The 23,592-nt window shown below is 53.5% G+C and overlaps 2 protein-coding genes across 3 annotated transcripts; one reads left to right on the forward strand and one right to left on the reverse strand.

Annotated features, from left to right (window-relative positions):
• Positions 1 to 609: 609 nt before the first annotated feature.
• Positions 610 to 13,537, reverse strand: LOC127472406 (uncharacterized). 2 transcript variants are annotated; one of them, XM_051790615.1, is made up of 11 exons: positions 13,450 to 13,537; positions 9,806 to 10,177; positions 7,915 to 9,369; positions 7,014 to 7,106; positions 6,338 to 6,442; positions 5,638 to 5,747; positions 4,600 to 4,794; positions 2,900 to 3,062; positions 1,899 to 2,064; positions 1,661 to 1,755; positions 610 to 1,036 (listed from the first exon to the last, which is right to left on the reverse strand). In XM_051790615.1, exons 2-11 carry the CDS (start codon positions 9,951 to 9,953, stop codon positions 951 to 953), a joined length of 2,616 nt encoding a protein of 871 aa, XP_051646575.1. In that variant the 5' UTR covers positions 9,954 to 10,177; positions 13,450 to 13,537; the 3' UTR covers positions 610 to 950. The 2 variants fall into 2 exon arrangements, with proteins under 2 accessions (XP_051646575.1, XP_051646584.1); XM_051790624.1 differs by lacking the exons at positions 7,014 to 7,106; positions 13,450 to 13,537 and having other exon boundaries at positions 9,806 to 11,294.
• A 368-nt stretch (positions 13,538 to 13,905) lies between these two features.
• Positions 13,906 to 22,799, forward strand: LOC127472645 (cis-aconitate decarboxylase-like). The gene is made up of 6 exons (XM_051791180.1): positions 13,906 to 13,926; positions 14,445 to 14,499; positions 17,173 to 17,360; positions 18,015 to 18,107; positions 18,356 to 18,561; positions 19,149 to 22,799. The coding sequence occupies exons 1-6, from the start codon at positions 13,906 to 13,908 to the stop codon at positions 20,065 to 20,067; spliced, it is 1,482 nt and encodes a 493-aa protein (XP_051647140.1). The 3' UTR covers positions 20,068 to 22,799.
• The last annotated feature ends 793 nt before the right edge of the window (positions 22,800 to 23,592 follow it).

Here is a 23,592-nt window from a genome sequence, read left to right on the forward strand (position 1 = left end):
GTCTTTATTGAGTGAAGTTCCCTCATCCCTCACTCCCCATGGACCTTGTTTGCTTTGGGGGAGAGGAAAGTTCTATTCTCTGCTCTTGGCAGAAAACTGCTGCCCCTCCACAGCCCATAACACAGGTCCACGTGCCTGGGGACCTGCGTGGGGACAGCATGTCCTGGGCCAGCCCCCTCTCCTGGGGCAGCAGCACTCAACCCCTGGGCAAAGTGTCCCTGCCCTTGGCAAGGGATGGAACTGGATAATCTTTAAGATCCCTTCCAACCCAAGCCATTCCACGATTCTCTGAACCCTCTGCAGCTCCCAGCTCGGCCATGGCCATGGATGTTCCTTTGCATGTTGGAAGGAGCTGAGTGTCCCAAGATCAGACTCACCTGGGCCAAGCAGGGAACAGCTGTGAAGATGCCAGAGAAGGAAAGGGGTGAGTGACCTGCTGTAAACCCTCTGTCAGAGTTACACCTTCCAATATTTATTCCTTCCTCCAGTGCTTGGTCATGGAGCTCTGCCATTTCTGGAGGGTGAATAGCTCAGTGGAGATCAAACGAAACTCAAAGCCCTTTCCTTACGTTCCAAAAAGAGGATTTATTTAGTGGATTTTTAGGACTCTAAAATACACAGATCTGAGTGTTGTGGAAGGGGATACACAAGTAGCCAGGGCCTTCACAGTCCACTGCACTTTGGAAACACTGGGAATTCCTGCAGTAAAGCATCACTCCTGCTCCTGCTGGCATTCCATGGGCAGGTGTCCCAGCGGTTCCAGGCACTTACTGAGGATAAACAAGAAATCACCGCAGAAAGCTCCCAGGAGAGGCAGCAGGTGGGGAAGTGCTGCTGTTCCCAAGGAGGTAAGAGCTTGGTAGGAGAAGGAATGGCTCTCCCAAGGCCGTGTGCTCCAGCAAGGCATGGGACAGATGCTGTTCCTTGGCTCAGGGGAAGGTTCCTTTGGTTCAGAGCACTCTGTTCTTCACTCTCTCAAAGATCTGCATCACTTTTCCTGCTGGGATGCAGCCTTCCCGCACGATGGTGATGCCACCTTCCCACAGGAAGGATGTACAAGTCAGGATAATCCCCAAAGGGTGAAAGAAAGGGATGGGGGGATAAAGGACTATCTTGGAGCAGCAAAGCCGCCCAAACGCCCAGAGCACCCAAATAACAAAGTTGCGTAAAAGGACCAGAAACTTTGTCAGAAAGTGAAACCACCGACCAGCAGTGAGCCCACTCTTTGTTCAAGGGTTTGCTTTTCCACTCAGCCCCTCCCAAATGTCAACCCAGACCCAGCTGACGACACCTCAGCTCGTGCTGCTGCGTCATTGTGGACGAGCTCCTGGAACACCTTCGTTCTCGTGGTCTACCAGCAACACCCACCCTTCCTTCCAGAGACATCCACCCTCTCACTTTGGATCACTCGTGCTCTTACAAGGCAGATCTCGCTTGCACAACTGTGTTTCTCTTCACTGCCTTGTTCTCTGTCAACACAGAGGTCCTCCAAGGACATCTTTTGTTTGCTTCTCTTCATCAACATGTTTGCAAATGTCCAGGCGCTCAAGAGCTGTTACTCTTGGAGCACACTGTGCTGCCAGATCGATACTCATGAAAGGGATGGAAACACCCCAGGAGAATGCAATTGCTGGCACAAAAGGGTGGTTCTTACACTCACTTTCATCAATCTTTGTGCAGTTGACCACAGTGGATGCCACCACCTCATCAGATTCTCCATCACAGAGAACACCCTCCAGCTTATGGCCGAGACGCCTGCAGGGAGAAAAAAAAAGCAACAACGCTTCACAGAACTTCACATCACCCTGTGCTGAGCTTCCCCTCCATGCAGGGTGTCCATCACCGCACCAACTCGCTGGGCACCACGTGGCAGGGGTGCCAGTGCCCGGGGTACTCACGAGATGACCATGTCGTGGTGTGTGCTGTCCACCTCCCCGCTGGGGTTCGCCGACGTGATGGCCAAGGGCCCCGTCATGTCGATGAGGTGCACCAGGACTGTCAGGTCAGGGACTCTGATCATGATGCTGTCTTGAGTTCCCACCCTGCTGTAGCCTGCTCCGACCCCTTGAAAGACAGACAGAGGCAAGGCTGGCACAACAGCTGCTGTGGCATCAAGGCAAGTCCTCCTGCTTCCTTGGCGAGTGGCCCTGCTCCCTCCACACCCCGAGCTGTGAGTCTCTTGATGTGTGCTTCACTCTGGAGCACAAATCTGTGACAGTGGTAAGATTTTAGGTCTAACTGGATAAAAACTGAGTTTGGGACAGTAAAATTGGATTTGGGACAGTAAGGTTTGGGGTCCGACTGGATGAAAAGGAAATGATTCACACCTGGAGACAGCACAGCTGTTTTTATGGACATGGGATCTACCTATGTCACAAGCTTAGTTCTTGTGAGCACTGCCCACCCTCTGCCATGTACCCCTGCCCCTTAACACGCATAATTCCTACAACTTCCTCATTCCACACTATTTCCATTGATTCCCAGAAGCCAGGGCTGAGGTGAATCATCCCACTGCCCACAGTGCTTGCCTTTGTCCATGTGGTGGGAAGGAAGAGGCAATGAGCAGGGAGGAGCCCTCTCAGCTCATTGATGCTCCATCCAGGGTTTGATCATTCCTAACAGCGAGGGGCTTGGAGGAGGTGACCCTCCCAGGCTGAGGAGCCTCCCTTGCTCCTAGTTGAAGAACTCATCATGCTGGCTGTCACTGTTAATGAGTCATTCCAGCTGATTAACACCCTCTGCTAAACATCTACCAAAGCATCTGAGAGCTCCAGAGGCGATTCCTCAGGACAAAATGAACAGAATCCCCCCCCATCACATCCAAAAGGGTGTGTGGATTGCAGACCTGCTGTGTTGAAAACATGAAAGAGGGAGAAAAGGACTGTCCTGTCCATCTCACCCAACTTCTTCAGCCACTCTCCTTTCTGGATAATGCAGCCGACACCACCAGGGTAAACATTTTCCATGAATTCCCAGAGCAAGGGGCTGATGGGGGGAGCAGCTGCTCGCAGCTGGTCCAGGTTTGAAATGAAGATGCAGATGGGCTTCTCCTGAGGCCTGTCCTGAAAAAAAAAACAGGGAGAGAGGAAGAGGAAACATAGATGAAGAGACAAAGTTTGCCTTGACAACCTTGAAGCCCTCTGGGATCCTGATCTGTGGGCTGCCCAGGGACCAGGAGCTCTGGGCAAGCAAGATTCTGTCTCTGCACAAAATGTTGGGCAGAGGAGGGGACCAGGCTCTGTGACTGATGCCACAGCTCAGATCTGCATGTGCAAGTTGAAGAAGAGAGAGAACAGCAGCCTGCCCTTGGGATCTCAGCAGGAAGCATCCAAATCCCCCACTTTAGACATATCCATTGCAGGGACAGCAATACTCTGCTCAATATCAGCATTTTTAAGACCTTATACACCAGGGACCTGAGTTTTTCCAAGCTTATGCTGGTGCAAATCAAGGTCAAACCTACCAATTCATGATGGGATAATGCACAGAGGGACCCAACATCTCCAGTGCCACCTCTGAAGCAAATTTGCTGCAAAACGAACAGTGAGATGGAGGGGAAGTAAAACAAGCTCACAAAGCAGTGTCATTTCAGTCCTCAACTGACATCAGCTCCAGTGGGGCCAAATGACTAAGGAGCTGGGCATGTATTTACATTCTGTTTATATTATCTCATCTGCAGGGAAGGTTAACATTGGCACCAGAGCAGCCCAGAAAAGACGGCCTTTGTTGCCGCTGTTGGCGCTCGGTGCCAGCTGAGATCGTCTGTTATGCTTATTCCTCCAGGCTAGCCAGGAAATTGCCTCATGGAGCACAGACAGGCCCAGGCTGCAAAAGTTGTGTTGAAGGTGCAAACTTTGTGGCCGGTTCCAGCACTGAATGTCTCCAAAAGTCTGGGGAAGTTTAGCCCTGGGATTCTGATTCAGCACTTCGGGAGACAGAGAGGACAAACACAGGTTTGGACCTGTCTGTGGTGAGTGTCAGGGCTGTGCCAGCTTGGAGCTGGACTTTGCCCTCCCCAGGAGGGCAGGATGGATCTGCCTGATTCCCAGTGCCCTGTGCCCAGAGCAGAGGGGGCTGTACCCCAGGTTGCTCAGCGCAGAACGTGGTCCATGATGTTCTGGTGTGGCTGCTCAGGAGCTCTATCCATGGTCAGTTCTAAGTCTTAGGACAACTTGAAACCAGGGGCTCCCCTTTCTGCTTCTGCATGAACTCATCTCATTGCAGGTACAACTTCCAGGGGAGGGGCAGAGGAGGGGCAGAGACTGAGCTCTGCTCTGGGGGGACCAGGGACAGCACCCAGGGAATGGCTGGAGCTGTGCCAGGGCAGGCTCAGGTTGGATCTCAGGGAAAGGTTCTTCCCCCAGAGGCTGGTTGGGCACTGACCAGGCTCCCCAGGGCAGTGGGCACAGCCCCAAGGCTGCCAGAGCTCCAGGAGGGTTTGGCTGATCCTCTGGGGCACAGGGTGTGACTCTGGGGATGGGCCTGTGCAGGGCTGAGGGTTGGACTCCATGACCCTTGTGGGTCCCTTCCAGCTCATCATATCCTGTGAGTCTGTGATCTATAGGACATAGATCCAGGTAACCAGCCCTGTGTTCACACCTTGATCCTGTAGACCTTCTCGATGGCTTGGGGGTGTTTGCAGGAGGCTGCCAGGGCATACACGGTGTCCGTGGGGACCCCACACACGGCCCCCGTGTTCAGCAGCTCCGCGATGGTCCTCAGGCCACTCGTGCAGTGGGACTGGGGGCACACACAGGGTGGGGGGTCCTGGGTGTCCTTCTTGGAGCTCCCGGCCTGGGAAGAATCAGGAGGCAACAAAGAGATTACGGTGGGAAGAAGGAAATATGTGAACCAGGGGGTGGGATTCACCCAAATGCAGGTGGATTGTGCTCCCTCGGTAGTCAAAGGGCACAGGCAGCACTTCTAGGGATGCTTCACCCAAAGTAGGTGACAACTGCAGTTAATAAAGTCCAAGAGACTAACTCAGGGTGGAGTTCAACTCCTAAAATGGGAGGAGATGAACCCCACCCAGCACAGCGACTGCTTCCTGGAGAAACAGCTGCTCTCCAAAATGACTGAGGAAACTCAGAGAACCCTAAACCCAGAGGAAGATCAAGTTTCAAGTGCTTTCTCATGAGTCTCTCATGGTTAGAAACACTGATTTTATGAAAATGTTCCTCTGCAGCAGGAATCTGAGCCTTCAAATCCATCACCCCAGTGAGGGGGGACTGCCTTGGTCGGACACAGCAGATGGTAGGAGAAGTTTGAAGTTCATAGATGCAGGGGGGAACTCTTGCTGTCCAGTCTGGGGAACTTTTAACTGCCCTGCTCCCGAGATTATGACATTTAAAACTTAAATCTGCCAGGAATTCTTGGATTGGAGGTGGCTAATTCCACAGGACATTCCTTTTGGAGCAAGGTAGGAGTCTTGTAAACACCCCTGCCCTTTCTCCAAGTTTCCATGGCCGCTATTCCTAATGGAAGAGAGCTCGTTTCCAGCTCCTACAGAAATGCTGTGACCGGGATTTCGAGTGGCACTAAGGGATTCAGAGGAAGGGAAATTCCATGGAAACCTGAAGACCCCAGAATATCCCTTCCCAGCAGGGAAGCTACACCATCACACAAAACATGTCTTACTGTGAACAGAGGAGGTCCCATCATCAGGAGGTCCTTCCCAAACATGCAGTTTGCCAGCGATGCTGTTGCTCCGTAGAAGCAGAGGATGCTGAAGATGCTCAACACCACAACTGGAAAAAAAAAATGGAATCAGAGGCAGGAAGGGTGATGGAGTCACTAGCCTGGGAGGGATTTCACAGCTGTGTGGATGTGGCACTGGGGAACAGGTGGCCTTGGAAGTGCTGGGCGAATGGTGGGACTCAATGATCTTGGAAGGCTTTTCCAACCTAAATGATTTTATGCTGCTGTGATTCCACTTCGTGATGATAAAATGGTAGAAAAGCTTCTGCTAAAGGACCCTATGGAATTAAAAATAAAATTTCTACCTGCAGCAAAGCCAAAGCTTCACCAGAACTGCAGCCAGTGACACCAGTGGCACATTTAGCCCATCCCACACCTCAGCTGCTGGGAAGTAGGACTGTACAGAACCTCTGGAGGCTGAGCTGATCCAGGAGGATCAGCCACACCTAAAGGTTTGTTTGGAAGCTCAGGGCCCTGGGGCTGAGAGGCTCAGTCCCTGTTGCCTGCACACACCAGCCTTCAAAGGAACCCTCTCTGCTTGCTTCTTTCCACACTGAGCTTTCCACACTTCTCCCCAACCCAGGACCCGCTCACTGCACTCTGTGGGAAGGTTTGATGACCAAGTTCCCCTAAAACTCACTTTCAAATGGCAAAGGGAGGCTCTCCAATGTAAAGAGCAGAAAACAGATGCTCAAGAGCTCCATTGCAAGGGTCACACAGAGCAGCACCACGTTAAAAGAGGAAGCTGTGGAAAGAAACACAAACAAAGGGCCCCACATCAGAGCATGGTCCATAAAATGGACATGGAACAGCAGAGGGGTTCCTAAATCAACTGAATCTTGTTTGATTCAACTGAGCAGCCCATGATCTGGTTTCCCTGGTCGAGGAGGAGCAGAGGCACGGCCATGGTTTGTTCAACCCTCAGGTTTCACGGGACACGCTGCCAAACCCTTGATCTGCCAGTACACTGTGCTCACATGGAAAACACTCCTCAGGCAGCCAAGCAGATCCTGATTTACACCAGCTGGGCTGGAGTGTGACTGTGGATTTGTGCCAGTGGCCCAGTCCATCAAACACTTTCACCTTATTTGAACCTTTTATTTTCTTTGAGATGTTCTTCTGTTCCCTTGGGACTGTTTTTTCTAAGCCCAGATCAGCTTCTGTTACTGGCTGTGGGCAAAACATCTCAGCTGTTGCCTAATCGGAGTGACAGGAAGAGCTGAGCCTCCCTCACCTGTGCATTCCCACCACAGAAGCACTAATGACCTGACCCCAAATACCCCTCCATAAACAATCCCGTTGGTGCTGAGACTCACCTAGAACGATTAAAAAAGCATTGAGCACCAAAAAGGCAACAGAACCGGCGGTGAATCCCTCAGTGTTCCCTGTGCCAATGTTCAGCAGGTGGCCTGAAATAGGACCAGCACATCTGGTTATGAGCAAACCATGGAGAGCACGACAGAAGAATGACAGAAGGGTGACAGATCTGTGGCTGGAACTACTCCAGCTCAGACTAAAGGATGGTGGCCTCGTAAAGAAAACCTCCTGCTGCTTCTGCAACATGAAGTATTTGAGGTATTAACTGGAGAACTGGTGGTGACCATCCAAAAATAGCTGATGATTTTACCTCCAGCTCATAATCCTCAGGGTCTGGCTGAACACATCAGCAGCTCCTGCCACACCTCTGGAGGAACAGCTTCAACTCTCCCCACAGGTGCTCATTTTAATAGGGCCTGGCACGGAGGCTGCATGGACACACTGCCCACCTGGAGCCAACCACAGCTCTCAGAGCCCGGGCTCAGCATTCTGAGAGCTTCTCTCGTGGCTGTCACCAACTGGGATGAACTTCTCCAGGCTGCCGAAGGATAAACCCGGAACCTGGAGCCTTCCACTGCCTAAAAAGCATCTCCTGAAGCATTATTGTGAGATAACAGCCCAGAGACAGCCTCACAATATTTTAGCAGGGAGATCTTGGCCTCTGTTGGAGTTGAAGACACTCCTTGGCCCCCTGCAGCTGTGTGTACCAAGTGCCTGTGGCAAGTGCAAGCTGGGACGTTTGGGCGTTACAATTTTGCGAGGAGGAAACTTGGTGAACCTGACGGGACTGACTCTCCCGTCAGAAAGAAGGAACTACGTGGAATCAAGCAATCTGAATTCCCTAAAAGCATCCCCTTCTGTAGCGACCGAGCCACCCCGGGCGCCCGGCCCGCGCGTTACCTGCCAGGCGCAGCCACGCCCAGGCCGCCCAGAAGGCAGCGTAGCAGAACGGGAGGACGGAGCCAAACCTCCTCCCTCCCCAGGCCTGGATCCTGCACACGTAGAGCTGCCCCACGGCCCCCGGGATGAGCACGGAGGGGATGGAGAGCTGCTGCCTGCCGGGGTCCCCCAGGCCGCCCTGGATGGCAGAGGCCGCGGCCAGGCCGTTGCAGATGTAGAACAAGGCGTCGGGCACGGCGGCGCCGGTGCCGCCGGGGAGCTCCTTGGTGCTCGTGAGGAGGGCTTTGAGGGCCACCAGCGCGGTTTGGAGAGCCGAGCTGGACACGGCCTGGGCGCCCACCGGGATCAGGGCCTTCTCCCCGATGGAGTTGATGAGGCTGGCGAAGGTGGCGTACAGGGACAGGGCCGTGCAGAGGCTGCAGGCGGTGCCCAGGAGGGGCTGAGCGCCGGGCAGCGGGATCTGATGGATGAAGGCCGTGGTGAGGATGACGAAGGAGGCGTTTTGCAGCGTCTCCAGGGTGTCTTTGTGGGTGGACATCAGGAACAGCGTGCAGGCAGTGGCCAGGAAGAACCACCCTCCAAACATTCCCAGCCTGCTCTCCTGAGCCCGGGGCAGCCCAAGGAAGGCAGTGAGGATGAACTCTTCCCAAGACATCACCAGCCAGTAGAGGCTGTGGACACCAAACTTGGTTGTGTGGTAGGCGTCACCTCGGAGGTAGCTGTAGAAGCTGGAGAGCAGCTGGCAGCTGGAGATGATGGAGATCCACACCGCCCCGACACAGAAGGTCTTCATGTAGCCAAAGAAGTAAAAGGCGAAGATAAAGGGCGACACCGTGTCGCAGATGTTGCCCAGGGCCATCGGCTCGGCATACTTTGTGTTCTTTTTCTTTTCCTCCCCGATGGCCTTGGAGGAGCTTTTCTGTGCTGACCCCAAGAGCAGGACATTGAAGAGGGGGTGCCCGAAGCCTGGAAGGACGTAGCGCTGCGTGATGCCCTTGAGGAGCAGAGCCACCGCCCCGTACAACCCGCAGGTGACAATGACCAGCTCGATGGCCCCCGACACCACCAGGGCCCACTGGCAGAACAGGGCGACCGCCTCGAACACCAGGGCGAGGGCGAGGGCCCCGAATATGAAGGGCATGACGTAGTTGACGGTGGCCGAGCAGAAGCAGAGGACGAAGGAGATGGAGATGTAGGCCACCAGCCCGGCCACCGCGCTCTGGCTGGCGGAGAGCTGGGCCGCGCCGAGGGGCAGGAGGTGGCTGCCATTCCCCACGGGCAGGGTGGTGTTCTGCGGGGAGGGGTAGGCAGCTGACACGATCCGTGTGGCCCCGTAGCTGCTCCACAGGGCGGAGAAGGTGAGGAAGGCCGTGCCCCCAAGGTGGTCGTACTTGCGGAAGGCGAGGAATCCTGCCAGGAGCTGGACGAAGCCTCCGATCAGGACGAGGTGGACACCTGAGGGACATGTGAAGTGGTCAGGTGTGAGGCAAACCACAAAAGGGCTTGAGCTGCAGGAAGCAGGTCCCACAGCCTTCCCATGAGCAGCCCTGGGGCCTCTGCCTTCCCCTCTCTTCCTGCCTTTAGGTCAGATTTCTGTGTGGGCGCTGAGCCCCTTGGCACGCTCGGTGTGGGGAGCAGGCCCAGGAGCAGTTTGGGGGTAGGAAAGTGGCAGGGAATGGCACAAGGAAGGTTTGGACCAGACTCTGGGCAGCGGCTGAGGAAGGAGGAGCAGCCACCCCCAGGGGCACACAGACAGCCCACATATCCCCAGTAATGGTGACCATCATCCCACGGGGATGGCTCTCCAAGAGTCCATCCCGCCTGGTGCCGCCAGCTTGGGCGTTCACCTCCAACCAGCCCCCGCGGTGTCCCCCAGAGCAGCACCACCCACCTGCCAGGATGTCCTCTGCCCCTCTCGGCCTGAGGCCGCTCTGAGCCACGGCGAAGTTCTGCAGGCAGAGCAGGAAGGCGCTGACCACGTTGCCCAGGAGCCCCAGCACGGCCGGCTCGCTGTAGAAGACGGCGGCGAACCCCGCCATGGCCCTTCCAGACAAAACAAGAGCGTCGGCCGTCGCCCCCACAACCCCGTCGGCGTCTAGACTGGCACTGCTCGGGCTCCCAGCCAGCCTTCAGAGCCGTGCCCCTGCCCCGAGGAGGGAGCAACTGGTGACAGGCTCAGGTGTTTCCATGGTGCCTCCCCGCTCCTCGCTCCAGACAAAGGCTCGATTCAAAGCACCACTTTAGGTGCCTGCTTTCCGGAGTCCTATCCAGAAAAAACACACACAGGCCATTTAGGCTACAAGGAGTTCTGGCAAAAACATGTTTAGGTGCCCCAAAGCGCTGCAGGTGGTGGGGATGGTTCCTGTCCCCTCTTGTCCAGGCTGCTGGAGATGGGGAGGAATGAATAACCCAACGTGGATGGACAAACATTCAGGCGAAAGCCACAAGGTATTTTTGAGCCGTTCCAGGACGTTTCTTATCCACTGTTACAGACAAACAGGCACGACACTCAGATACACAGCCTCCCTTCCAGATGGAATTTTCCAGCTCCATCCCTTTCTTGAAACCCCAGTGACTAAATAGTCTATTTTCAAACCCTTCATATTTCTACCATGAACTCGCCTGTTTGCAGGCAGCCCCCACATTCCCGTTCCTCTGCACTCCTGGGTACCAGGAGCTGAAGTTTTCTCTCTGGAGGTTTTTTGTTGGAAAACAAAGATGAAAATAAAACAGCGATGTTCTTGTTATTTGGGTATTTTTAGAACATTTGATGACCTAAAAGAGCTGGAAAGGGAGACAGTGATGTATTCTGTTCTCAGCCATTCCAAAGAGCCTTTTGGAAAGGGAGGAAAGCACCACTATTGATACGGGGAGGAGGGAAGGAGCACCACCCAAAAAAGAAATAGTGATGTGAATAATAATGAACTTAAATCCCAGGAACACAGTTTTCCTCGGCACAAATACACATTTTGCAAACATCAGTGCTCTCGGGACTCTCTTGTTCTACTAAAAACCCCATGTTTTCCTCTCTCCATTTATCCTAAAGGTTGCAATTTTCCCAAAGAGAGCAGGATGAAGGATAAGTTGACTCCAAACTGGCTCGGCAACATAAACTCCCATCGAACGTGGGAAGGAGTAAAAACTTTCAAGTGAACCCACGGGGGGACAATTAATTATTCAATTATTTGGTTGTGCTGAAGGTTGGAATTTTTGGCTCAGAAAGAGTGATGCACCAAATCCCAGCTCTGAGGGGGGAACACTCTCTCTCAACATCAAACATCTCTCTGTGCTACTGACTTGAAGGAGGCCCCGAGGAACGAGGGGCTCTCAGGCAGAGCTGGGCCTGTGGAGTCCAGAACTTTTTTGTTAGTATTATTACTTTCAATGACATTTCTATATAAATAAGTGGTCTGATTTCAAAGGTTAGTCTTGGAGAAGGGCCACAATCTTAAGTTCCTCCAGATGTTTTGCTCTGAAGGAGCTCAGGCAGTGCCTTTCTGGGCACGGTGCAACAAGCCCCTTGTGTGGAGTCGGTCCCTGGAGGAGGATGAGGTGGGTTTTTGGAGGCAGATGGGCTGGCCAGGTGACTCCTTGGCTCCCAGAAGTGGTTTTCAGTTTGCCAAGGCTCATTTTGTTGGTTATTTCTGTGTAACTGGCTGTGCTGGGGGATTTAGAGCCTGTGACAGACATCTGGGATTTGTGAAGGATGTAGAGACACAACAGGGATGTTTCCCTCTGCTTCCAGCACCAGCCTTCCTAGGACACCAGAGAAGGGGGGAAGAGAAATACCAGAACATGCTACAGAGCTGTAAAAGATGTGAGAGGGTTCAATCCAAGATATGGAAAAGGAGGAGGATGAAGGAGGTTCCCTTGGGAGGAGAAGGTTTTGGGGTTGGAAACAGCTGCACACCCACCCCCCCCCAATGCCAACACAGCCTCTGGCCCCTGTCCCAAGGCCATTCCAGCAGCTGTGCAATGCCCCTGCTTCTATTTCATCCAACATGAGGACACACCAAAGAATTAAAGCCCTCCAGTTCTCCCAGGAGCATCATCACTGGAATGTCGTGGGCTGCAGCGAGGCTGGAGAAAGAGGGTCTACCTGGGAACCCCCAGAGGGGTTTCCTGCTCAAATATGACCTTGTCCTGAGGATAACACCCCTCCTGGCTCTGGCACTGTCCCTTCTGTGCAGCTGCTGCCTCTGGCACTTTGTAAGGACCTGTTTGTCCCCTTGCACCGCAGAGAACTGAGAATGTGGCATGATAAGGTGAGGGGACACAAGGGGCAGAGCAGCAAACGGGAATCCCTCCTTCCAGGTGGGGTTGGCAGCTCTCTGCACACACAGGGCATCAACCAGCACAGCCACAGTGCAGCAAACCATGAGGATGGAGACCTTCCCATGGTGAAGAGGCACCTGGAGATCTGGCAGAGAGCTGCTTGTACCGAAGAGATGGGTCAGCTCAGGGTGATCATTCCCTGGCACAAAACCCCTCCTGCAGTGAGGGCACAGCCAAAGCCACCCCTCACTCAACCAGCCTCCTCCTTCCCCTTCTCTCCTTCCCCTGCCTGCCCCTGACACTCTTCACCCTGGGAGTGGCAGAAGTGGCATGTGAGGTCCTGCCCCTGTCCAGGCTCGTGACCTCTGAGCTGTGCCCACGTGGGGCAGCTTCTGGATGCCACTTCCTTCACTCACCACCTTCCTCACAGACAGCCACCCTTCACCCCCTCCAGAACAGCTCACCCCCCTCTGCACCCCCTTTCCATCTCTGTTAGACCAGGCTTTGCATCCTCTTTGCACCAACATCCAGCTGCTGGTGGTGCTTCAACCCGGCCAGTATTAATGGGAATATTCTGGTGCGTGGACATTCCCTCCTTTGGAGGCTGGAGTAAAGCTCCATGTGCCGTGGGACACATAAACAACTATCAGCCCATTAACTTCTCAGACACCCAGTGGCATTTTGCCCTTAGTTTTCCATCCCACCTTATTAGTGATAAGAAATGTTTGTGCAGCTCCGAGGAAACGCTGCCTCTCTCCAAATAAACATGGAGAGAGAACAGAAAAGCAATTCACTTTGGATAAACAAACAGCAAGATGATCAGTGCACGACACCATCACACAGCTGGATTAAAGAATCCATTAAAAAACCCTCCTCTGGTGCCAAACAGCACCAAATTGCTGGAGACACATTGCTACATGTAAAGGTCTGCATGGTAGTTAGTAGAAAATGCAGTTTTAAATACGAGGTGTATGACAGCACGCTGTTATTCTGCCCCCAAATAATATGCAGCATATCAAACACCTCAAGGTTTCACTGTTGGACAAAGCAAAGAGCCCCAAAATACAACCATTCCTTTGGGAGCGAAGGCCCCCAGTGCCCCCTGGAAGCTCCAGAGTTCACACCTGCACTCCCAGTTCAGTGGCAGAGCTGGAGCTTTAGAAGAAGGAGAGCTATGAAAGGCTCAGCCAAAGGACCAAACACTGAATGGATTCAAGAAAAGCATCAAACAAACCACCAATGCCTCGCTGCTGGGATTACCTGCTCTGGTGACACTTCTGCTCAATGGGAGGATGCTCTTGTCCCTCTCATTTCCTGGTAAGTCCCAGTTTTATAGTCCTCCTCAGGAGGAGGAGCCTAGGGCCAGTTGCTTCACCCCTTGGCACCTGCAGCATTTTGGAGACAGGAGTTTCCTTGAACTTCATCAGTTATTGTCCTAAAGCTTTTTTTCTTTCCTGACACCCGGTGGGAGGGGGGTTCCCTTCTGTTCAGCAGAGACAAACCACCCCTTCTCACCTCTTCCCCCCACCCTCTGGGTCCCCAGGGGCTGATGTCATCACGCTTGAAATTCAGTGGCAAAAAAACAAAAAGCAAATTGCCTTTGGGAAGCCCTATAAAAACCCCGACACCAAGCACCTTCCAGCCACACACCTCTTCATCCCTCGCCCGCAGCAGCGCCGAGCTGGGCACCCAGCGCTGGGAAAAGCAGCCACCAGCATGGTCTACTCCACCCTACAGGTAACCCTTCCACCCACCAAACCCTCCCCACCCCTTTCCTTTCTCACTCCGAGGAGGAAACATCTCTTTCCGGGCCGTTCCTCAACCGGTCAAAAATTCTCGTGGCGTTAAACAGGAAACCTGCCCCAAAATGAACAAATCCAGATGGTTTTCACAGTCACCTCACTGAGTTGCTGACCTGTTGCCTGCTCCTTCCATGTGCCCTGTGTGGTGTCCCGTGGGGTTGTTGTTGTTGGGATGTGCCGTGTGGGTTTTTCTCGGAGCCGCGAGATCTCACGGCAGGTCTGGGAAAGGCTCTGCCGCCCCTTCCACTGTGCAGCTTTATTTCCCTGGATGTTCTTGGCATCCCTGCTGGACTCAGCTTTGGAAAATATTCTGTGCCTGCTTTAAGTGTGTAGTTGGTTTTATGTGCTCCTTTGATCTGTGAGTGTCTCACGGTGCCGCGTTAGAGGCACCACCAGGAAAACTGCTCCGGGAAAGCTCCGGTGACAAACTCTCTGTCTGTGTCTTTCCTCCAGAAATCCCAGAAGCTCCTGGCAAGCTCCCGGCACGTTCACAAAACTGCTGCCCACGGTTTGTATCCCTCTGCAGAAAGGAGTTCCCCGTCCTTTTTTAAGGGGCATCCCGAAATAACCGTGGCATTGCTTTAAAAGGAAGCGCCGGGCTGAGACAAACCACCCAAATCCTTGGAAAGCCAAGCGTGTCTGGGGAGTCCTGGGGTGGGTTTGTGCCCTCAGGGCTAAAGGACAAGGAGAAAAGCAGTGAATAATTGGCAGTCCCATGTTAAACCAGAAATTTTAACTGATTTAGAACCAGACTTTTCAAATTCTTCCTCTTTGACCCCAAAAGGAAGAGATTTAAATCATGGCTGCCATGGGGTTGCTCAGATCCTTAATTCCTCTGTCCTTGCTTCTTTGCTGCACCTGATCCTGCTGTGGGCATTGCTTGGAGGGTTTCATGGATCACTCTCTGTGTCTCCAGCACTGCCCAGCTTTGGACAAATTAACCAGAACTTGCCTGTGTAACCCCTTGGTCTATTTTTAATACTAATAAGTTTGTCTATTAACTTATTTAAAATCTACTGTAAGTTTTAAATTGTGTTCTTGTTCTATCATAAATTTATTAACTTTTTTTTAAAACATTTTCTTGGTCTATTATCTTTATTAACTTTTTTAAGCTGTGTTCTTGTTCTATCATTAAGTTTATTAACTTATTTTAGAACATGGGCTATTATATTTATTAACTCATAATGTGTTCTTCTTCCATCATAAGTTTATTAACTCATTTTAAAACGTGTTCCTAACTTATTACAGATTTATTAACTTATTTTAAAATGTGCTCTTTTTCTATCATAAGTTTATTAACTTAGCTTAAAACATGTTCTTGGTCTATTATGTTTATTAACTTATTTTCAAATGCATTCCTAATTTATTACAAGTTTATGAACCTCTTTTAAAACGTGTTCTTGCCCTATTAGGTCCATTACCTGATTTTAAAATGCATTATTAATGCACTAAATGCAAAGAACGTTGCTTAATGAACACTTGGGCACAAGAGAAATCCTAACAACCCACACAGATTTATTTGCTCTTGGACAGAGCCTTTAATTCTTTTATGAAGTTCTGCCACACCGGCAGAAAAAAACCCGGGAGTCACGGAACGCTTCAAGCTGAAGGGTTAAAAAAATATCGCTGCCTGCTGAAGTGACAAAGAGCATTTGATGACGGGAAGGAACAAATCCAACTTTTAGGGGTGCCGTGTGATTGGAGCAGATTTTCCTGCAGCTTTTCCAAGCCCGTTTGACATCACCCTTCCCTCCCGCGGGAGGGCGGCGGTGCCGCCGCCTGGGGACACGGGGGATGCTCCCGGGGGACAGGAGATGCTCCCGGGGAACAGCAGGTGCTGTCAGAGGCCCCCAGCTCGGCAGCAGGTTTCCGAAGCGCTGAGCGTCCCGGATTCCTATAGGAATGCGTTTCCCAGAGCCGCCGGGAGGAGGGGAATTTTCTCCCCGTGAGTCACCCGGTGATGACATTCCCAGCTGGGTTTCCAAGTGGTTTCAGCCTCCTGGGCTGTAGGTGAGCCCAACACGAGCAGGAACACTGAGTCAGCGGGCATGACATTTCGGGATGGGAAATTAGGGAATGACATTTCGGGATGGGAAATTAGGGAATGGTCATTTTATTAATTGCCATGTTTTCTGTTTAAAGAACAAAGCTTCATGTGTACCCGCTTTTGGATGAGTTATCACATGTTGAAGCAAAATGGGTTTGTTTGGTTTTTTTGGTTTTTTTTGCTTCACTCAGCTGGATTATTTTATGTGGTTCAGCTAATTTGGAGGTTAATATCATCTCTTATCTGTGTGCATGTAGGTAAGCACCCCCACATTCATATATAAATATGTATATATATGGATTTGCCATCGTGCAAATGTCACCTATAATGGATTTTATGTTTTTTCTACTCTCATGTGCGCTCTCAAATTAATACTATAAATTTTAATGGGCCATAACAATTATAATTCTATGCATTTTAAACATTATTCTATTAATTATACCCTGTATTCTAATTCTAGAATTCAATATAATTCCATGAATTATAAATTCATCTAAACAAAGCAATTTGTCACTAAAATGTAAAAGTCCAGTGGTCCCAAACTGTATATTTCCAACAGAACTTTAACATTTTTGAGCATTAACATCCTTTGGAGTGCACAGGGCTTGAGAATGGCTGAGCCAAGACACTTCAGTGCCTTGTAGGACGAAACTTCTGGATAAATCCAGACTTTGGGTCTAGTCCTCCTTGCCAAAAATGATGGAAACTATAGGAGGTTTTGCTTTTACGTGACCCACTCCCAGCAGGGCACCACCAGTAACGCAGCAGGGCTTCCTTTCCTCCAGATAAAAGGATGGGATTTAAATTGATCTTCCCAGAAAAAAGTGGTTTCTGGAAACTCAAGGTGAGGGGATGGGGCTGAGCTCTGGAACTGCTTCAGCTGAACCTGCTGGAAGCCACCCCAGGAGGTGCCTGGAGCAGACATGGAATCACAGAACATCCCGAGTGGGAAGGGACCCGTGGGGCTTATCAATCCCTGCTCCTCGCAGGACCACCTGAAACGAGCCCCCCTGGCTCAGGCGGGTCCTGCTCCCTCAGCTTTGTCCTCCTCCAGGTTGAGTGGGAGCAGAGGGTGGGGAGCTGCCGGCACGGGGCCCACGGTGGGCTCAGCCCTGCCCTCTCTCTGTGCTGCAGTGGTGGCCAGGAGCGCTCCGGAGGACACCGTGACCAGCAGCTTCGCCTCCTTCATCCACGGCGCCCGACCCGACCACTTGTCCAAGACTGTCCGGCACCGGAGCAAGAGGATGATCCTCGACAGCATCGGGGTCGGGCTCGTGGGCAGCACCACCCACGTGTTCGACATCGCCCTGCGGTACTGCCGGGTAGGAACGGCCCCCTGGCACCACCCTGGCACCGCCACAGCCACGCTGTCACCTCCTGGCCCGCACAGGGCTTCTGCCTTGTGCTGGAGGGGTGTTGTGCCACCATCCCTGCTGCCGCAGGAGGGGATCTCTCCTCTGTGGGGTCCAGGGACAGCACCCAGGAACGGCTGGAGCTGTGCCAGGGCAGGCTCAGGTTGGATCTCAGGGAAAGGTTCTTCCCCCAGAGGCTGGTTGGGCACTGCCCAGGCTCCCCAGGGCAGTGGGCACAGCCCCAAGGCTGCCAGAGCTCCAAGAGGGTTTGGCTGATCCTCTGGGGCACAGGGGGTGACTCTGGGGATGGTCCTGTGCAGGGCTGAGGGTTGGACTCCATGATCCTTGTGGGTCCCCTTCCAGCTCAGCATATCCTGTGATTCTGTGAAGACTTTTTTCACACAAAGGTTTGTAAACCATGGGAACAGACTGCCCAGGGCAGTGGTGGAGTCCCCATCCCTGGAGTGTTCAAAAAACACGTGGATGCAGCACTCAAGGACGTGGTTTAGTGGTGAACACGGCGGTGGCGCTGGGTGATGGTTGGACTTGGTGATCTCAAACATCTTTTCCAACCTTAATGAGTCTCTGACGAGGTCCTCCCCGGGGTTCCCCTCCCTCCCACAGGAGCTGTACTCTCCAGTTGCCGTGAGCTCTGTCTATGGCAAGCCAGGTGTGAAGCTGTCCCCGACACTGGCCGCCTTCACCAACGGAGTCGCGGTAAGATCGGAGCTCTTCCAGGAGGACCCACCCTGTGTGGTGCCTTCAGAGGCGTTAGTGAGCATTGCAGGCAGCAGGGGGGTCACTGGGAGGGGCTCCTCTGCAATCTCCTGCTTTTAGAGGGGCCACACAGCCCCCCTGGGGACAGCGGGGGGATGTTGTAACTCAGCAACATCAGCGAGGAGCCCTCGCTCCCTCAGCCCCCAGCGCGTCCCACCAGCACGGCCTTATCTCCATTTCTGTGGCAGACACACTCCATGGATTTTGATGACACCTGGCACCCTGCTACCCACCCCTCAGGGGCTGTTCTGCCAGCCCTGCTGGCAGCTTCCCAGATGCTGCCTCCCGGCACCAAACCCACCGGCATGGATTTCCTGCTGGCGTTTAACGTGGGCCTGGAAGTGCAAGGAAGGCTCATGCATTTCTCCACTGAGGCTCACGACATTCCAAAAAGGTAAGCTGGCTGCTCTTCACTGAGTAGATGGTGAGGCTGGGTTTCAAAATGTTAGGTTAAGTCCGGTTTAAGTCAGTGTTAGCCCTACCCAGAGCCAAACGCCACAGGTGATGAAGCACCAGGTATTTATTTGGTGACTTCCAGTGACCTTGCCTCAAAAATAGCTACCAAGAGGACTCTCACTGGGCCTGCAGTGCCATCATCTCAACCAACCAGGGCAAGAGCTCACAGCCATGCAGACAGGTAACAGTGGGCACAGCCCCTGTGCCAACTGCCCTTCACCAGCAGTGCCCCGGTGTGGTCCAAGGCACGGCACTGACCAGGAACTGTTCCCCTTGGACAAGCTGGATGAGGCCAGATTTGCCTGGAGGGCTAGAAAGTTTGGTGTAGTGACACAGGCCATGTCCCCTACTCCTAGAGAAAATGCAAAATTGTTTATTGGAGATGCTGTTGGAGTTTCCAGAGAGATAAATTCTGAGTCAGGTGACTCTCCCCTGCATCGGAGCCGTGAGGGATTTCCGCCGGCTGACCGTGCAGCTCCAGCCTCACAGGGGCCTGGATGCTCATTCCTGCCATCTCCCCTGCAGGTTCCACCCTCCCTCGGTGGTGGGGACCATGGGCAGCGCGGCGGCCACGGCCAAGCTGCTGTCCCTCAGCAGGGCCCAGTGCTGCCACGCCCTGGGCATCGCCGCGTCCCTGGCGGGGGCCCCCATGGCCAACGCCGCCACCCAGGCCAAGCCACTGCACATCGGCAACGCCACCCGCCTGGGCTTCGAGGCGGCTCTGCTGGCAGCCCGGGGCATGGAGGCCAACCCCTTCATCCTGGACGACATCCCCGGCTGCTCCGGGTTCAGCGCCTTCTACGGGGTCTATCACCCCAAGCCGCTGCCCGCGCCCGGTGACCACCACGAGTTCCTCCTGGAGAAGCAGGATATTGCCTTCAAGCGGTTCCCAGCCCACCTGGGGATGCACTGGGTGGTGGATGCTGCCCTGTCTGTGAGGAACCTCTTCGTCCACTACGCGGGGTCCTTCTCTCCCGCCCTGATCCGCACCATCGTGCTGAAGATCCCGGTGTCCAAGTACATCAACCGGCCCTTCCCCAGCTCCGAGCACCAGGCCAGGCACTCCTTCCAGTTCAACGCCTGTGCTGCCCTGTTGGACGGCGAGGTGGGGCTCGGCTCCTTCGCCGAGAGCAGCATCCACCGGCAGGAGCTGAGGGAGCTGCTGGACAAAGTGGTGGTGGAGCACCCCGAGGATAACGTGGCCAACTTCGACAAGATGTACGGGGAGGTGGCACTGCTCCTGCACAGTGGGGACGTCCTCACGGGCAAGTGTGACACTTTCTACGGGCACTGGAGGAAGCCCCTGAGCAAGGAGTCGCTCCTGAAGAAGTTTCGATCCAACGCCTCCCACGTGCTCCCAGATGAGAAAATAGAAGCCATCATCACCACGGTGGACAACCTGGAGAACCTGTCAGACAGCTCCCAGCTGGCCTGCAGCCTGTGAGGGAACAGCACAGGGGGGTTTCAGGAGGGGTTTGTCCCAGTGAAACTCTGATTCCTTTCTTCATTGGTGCTTCACTATTGATTTCCAGTGCCAGGAACGTTCCCACCCCTTCAAGTAGACACTTCACTCCCAAAGGAGCCCCCGGGGCAGGAGGTGTGACTGTGCCAGCCCTCGGTACAAGGAGTACATTTCAGCTCGTGGTTGACGCTCTCTGAGCAGCTGAAAGGCCACCACAAACATAAAAAATAATCCCATGGAAATCCCTGAGAATCTTGGGGTGTCACTGGGAAGCTGCTGCCCCGGAAGGAGCCGTGTCTGTGTGCTTTTTAAAGCTGGATTCCAAGGTTTTTTCTGGGCACAGTGCCCCACCACTGAGTCTGGGAAGAGGAGGAAGTTCAGCTGCGGAACGTGTGCTTTTCTTAGTGCTCTTCTGGGCACTTTTGGGATCACACTTAGTTAGTCCTGGTGGCCAGATGGAAAATCCATCCCTTACTGTAAACAGCCCTGCCTGCAAAGCTTTCTGGCAGAGAGGGATTATTTTGCTTTGCCAGTAAAAGCCTCCTGTTTCTCCAGCCTTTGGGAAGTGTTTGCCACTTGTCTGTGTACAAAGGATGGTTCAAGGACCCTCAAAAGCTGTAAGGAAAGGCAGCTGGGAGGAGAGGAGCCCTGTATCAGTCCTACAGCCCCTATGCCTCCCAGGGGGTGATCTCTGCCCATCCCAGGGCTGTGCCACACCACCCTCCTGCCTTGGCACAGGTTGCCCAGGCACCTGTTCAGAGCTGACAGAGCCCATGGGCATCTCCAGGTGGTGGCTTGGGCACATCCATGCTGTGACTCATGTTGGGAAATTCCTGTTTCTCCCCCCTGAAAGGAGGGGAAGCTTCCTGAGACTCTTAACTCACCTTTCCAGCTGGGATTAACTCAGTTCTCACACTCCCTGAAGGGCTCCTTCCCCTGCATCCTTCCCGAGTGGGGACATGGACAACTCCTCAATATTCCTATTCAACACTGGGATTGCTGATCCAAAGGGCTCTTTCCAATATGATCCCAATAAAGGTACAGAACCTGCTGCAGGAGTGAGGGTTGTTCTCCCAGGGGGCTGAGATGGGACCAGGCAGGCAAGAAGGAATGTGGGCAGGTTCCTTTATCTTCCTGGTAGTGGTTTGTGCAGAGAATGCCCCATCCAGAGATGGGACAAAACTGTTTGCTCACCTGATAATCCACTCTCTCACACTTTGCAGTTGTGTTTCAGGCTGAAGTTTGTCCCTGAGACCCAGAAACCTTCATGTCTTGGCTGTCCTGGCAGACACAATCCCAACACCTTTCAGCAGATGGTGTGTAAGATTAGGAAAGGGAGGGATAGGAAGGCTGGTAGGGTTTAATTTCCTTTTATTGGTTCACTTATCAGTTCATAGAGTCCCAAAATCACCGAGGCTGGAAAAGCCCTCCCAGCCCATGGAGTTCCCCCCCTGTGCCCGACCCCCACCTTGTCCCCCAGCCCAGAGCTCTGAGTGCCACATCCAGGCCTTCCTGGGACACCTCCAGGGCTGGGGACTCCACCACCTCCCTGGGCAGCCCCTTCCAGTGCCTGACAGCCCTTTCCAGGGAGAAATTCCTCCTGATGTCCAATCTCAACCTTCCTTGGTGCTACTTGAGGCCATTCCCTCTCCTCCTGTCCCTCGTTCCCCCCCTGGCTCCCCCCTCCTATCAGGGGGTTGTGGAGACTGATAAGCTGAAGCAGTAAGTGGCTTTTCCAGAGCATCCAGGAGCTAAAGGCATGCCTGAGTTTTCTTGTTTGTTTTTTTTTTTTTACTCATGGAGTTTCCTCTAAAAGCCTCGGACTCCGAAAAAGCCTCCACTGTCCCCACCCAGGAAAACATCTCACTTGTTATTTCCATTATCAGACAACAAATGTTTTATATCCCTAACAAATTAGGAGGCCCAAACCCTGGCAGGCCTTGAAAGAGAAAAAAAATTACCTGTGAAAATTACAGACCAGTTTGTGTGACACTGAGGGTGTTCAGAGATTAATATGGTGCCACCAAAGCCCTGAACTTCTCCTCTCAGGCTGAATGAGAAAAGAGCCATTGTCCTTCTTTCTACTGCTGTTCCAAGAGAAATGACACCTTAAATTAAGGAATGAGAACATTTCTCCACAAATATATTTACAGTGGCAAGCTCAGTGGCTGGAAAGACACCAGAGCCAGGCAGGATCCTTGCTAGTAATCAATAATTACAGGAAATTTTGGATGCCCCATCCCTGGCAGTGCCCAAGGCCAGGCAGGAGGGGGCTTGGAGCAACCTGGTTTAGTGGAAAGTGTCCCTGCCCATGGCAGGGAGGTTGGACTGGATGATCTTTAAGGTCCCTTCCAACCCAAACCATTGGATTGAGTCCACCATCAGCAGATTTGCAGCTGACACCAAGTTGGAGGAGAGTGTTGATCTGCTGGAAGGCAGGAGGGCTCTGCAGAGGGACCAGGACAGGCTGGATCCATGGGCTGATTCCAAGGGGATGAGGTTCAAGCAGGCCAAGGGCCGGGTCCTGCCCTTTGGCCACAACAACCCCCGGCAGCTCCAGGCTGGGCCAGAGGGGCTGGAGAGCAGCCAGGCAGGAAGGGAGCTGGGAGTGGGGATGGACAGGGAGCTGAACAGGAGCCAGAGTGTGCCCAGGGGGACAAGAGGGCCAATGGATCCTGGCCTGGCTCAGGAACAGGGTGGCCAACAGGGCCAGGGAAGTGATTCTGCCCCTGTGAGGCCACCCCTGGAGTGCTGTGTCCAGCTCTGGGCCCTCAGCTCAGGAAGGACATGGAGGGGCTGGAGCAGGGCCAGAGAAGAGCAACAAGGCTGGGGAAGGGACTGGAGCACAAGTGCTGTGAGGAGAGGCTGAGGGAGCTGGGGGGGCTCAGCCTGAAGAAGAGGAGGCTCAGGGGAGACCTCCTCACTCTCTGCAACTCCCTGCCAGGAGGGGGGAGTCAGGGGGGAGTCGGGCTCTTCTCCCAGGAACCAGCAGTAGGACAAGAGGGCTGGGTCTTCAGCTGTGCCAGGGGAGGTTTAGGTTGGAGATTAGGAAGAATTTCTTTCCAGAGAGGGTGCTCAGCCATTGGAATGGGCTGCCCAGGGAGGGGGTGGATTCTCCATCCCTGGAGGTGTTTAAGGACAGACTGGATGTGGCATCAGTGCCATGGGCTGGGAACCACAGCGGGGTTGGATCAAGGGTTGGACTTGGTGATCTCAGAGGTCTTTTCCAACCCGGCTGCTTCCATGATTCCATGGTTCTATGCCTCTATGACTGGGGGGTTCTCCGATTCTACAGTCCCACAACAAAAATTAGGGCAGTAGAAAGTAGCCCTGAAAGTAGAGAGGGGGCGAAGTTGGCGTGTGCAGGATGCCCGTGGGCATCACCCCCATCCCGAGGGCAGCACCCACCCGTGGGGTCCCGCGGCAGCCGGCCCGGCCCGTCAGCACCCTGGAGAGCAGCCCCCGGGCGCTCCCGGGGATCCATCCGGGGAGTCCCTTCCCGGATCT

This window comes from Manacus candei, unplaced genomic scaffold (genome assembly GCF_025592945.1).
Source record: "Manacus candei isolate 608988 ecotype Guabito, Panama unplaced genomic scaffold, ASM2559294v1 h1tg000003l, whole genome shotgun sequence".
Taxonomy (NCBI): Eukaryota; Metazoa; Chordata; class Aves; order Passeriformes; family Pipridae; genus Manacus; species Manacus candei.

Coding starts and splice junctions, on each gene's coding strand:
- LOC127472645 (XM_051791180.1), top strand. CDS start 13,906: ATGGTCTACTCCACCCTACAG. Junction 14,500..17,172: donor TCACAAAACTGCTGCCCACG/GTTTGTATCCCT, acceptor TCTGTGCTGCAG/TGGTGGCCAGGAGCGCTCCG. Junction 18,562..19,148: donor GCTCACGACATTCCAAAAAG/GTAAGCTGGCTG, acceptor TCTCCCCTGCAG/GTTCCACCCTCCCTCGGTGG.
- LOC127472406 (XM_051790615.1), bottom strand. CDS start 9,953: ATGGCGGGGTTCGCCGCCGTCTTCTACAGCGAGCCGGCCGTGCTGGGG. Junction 9,370..9,805: donor GGCAGAGGACATCCTGGCAG/GTGGGTGGTGCT, acceptor CATGTCCCTCAG/GTGTCCACCTCGTCCTGATC. Junction 4,795..5,637: donor TGGGACCTCCTCTGTTCACA/GTAAGACATGTT, acceptor GATTCTTCCCAG/GCCGGGAGCTCCAAGAAGGA.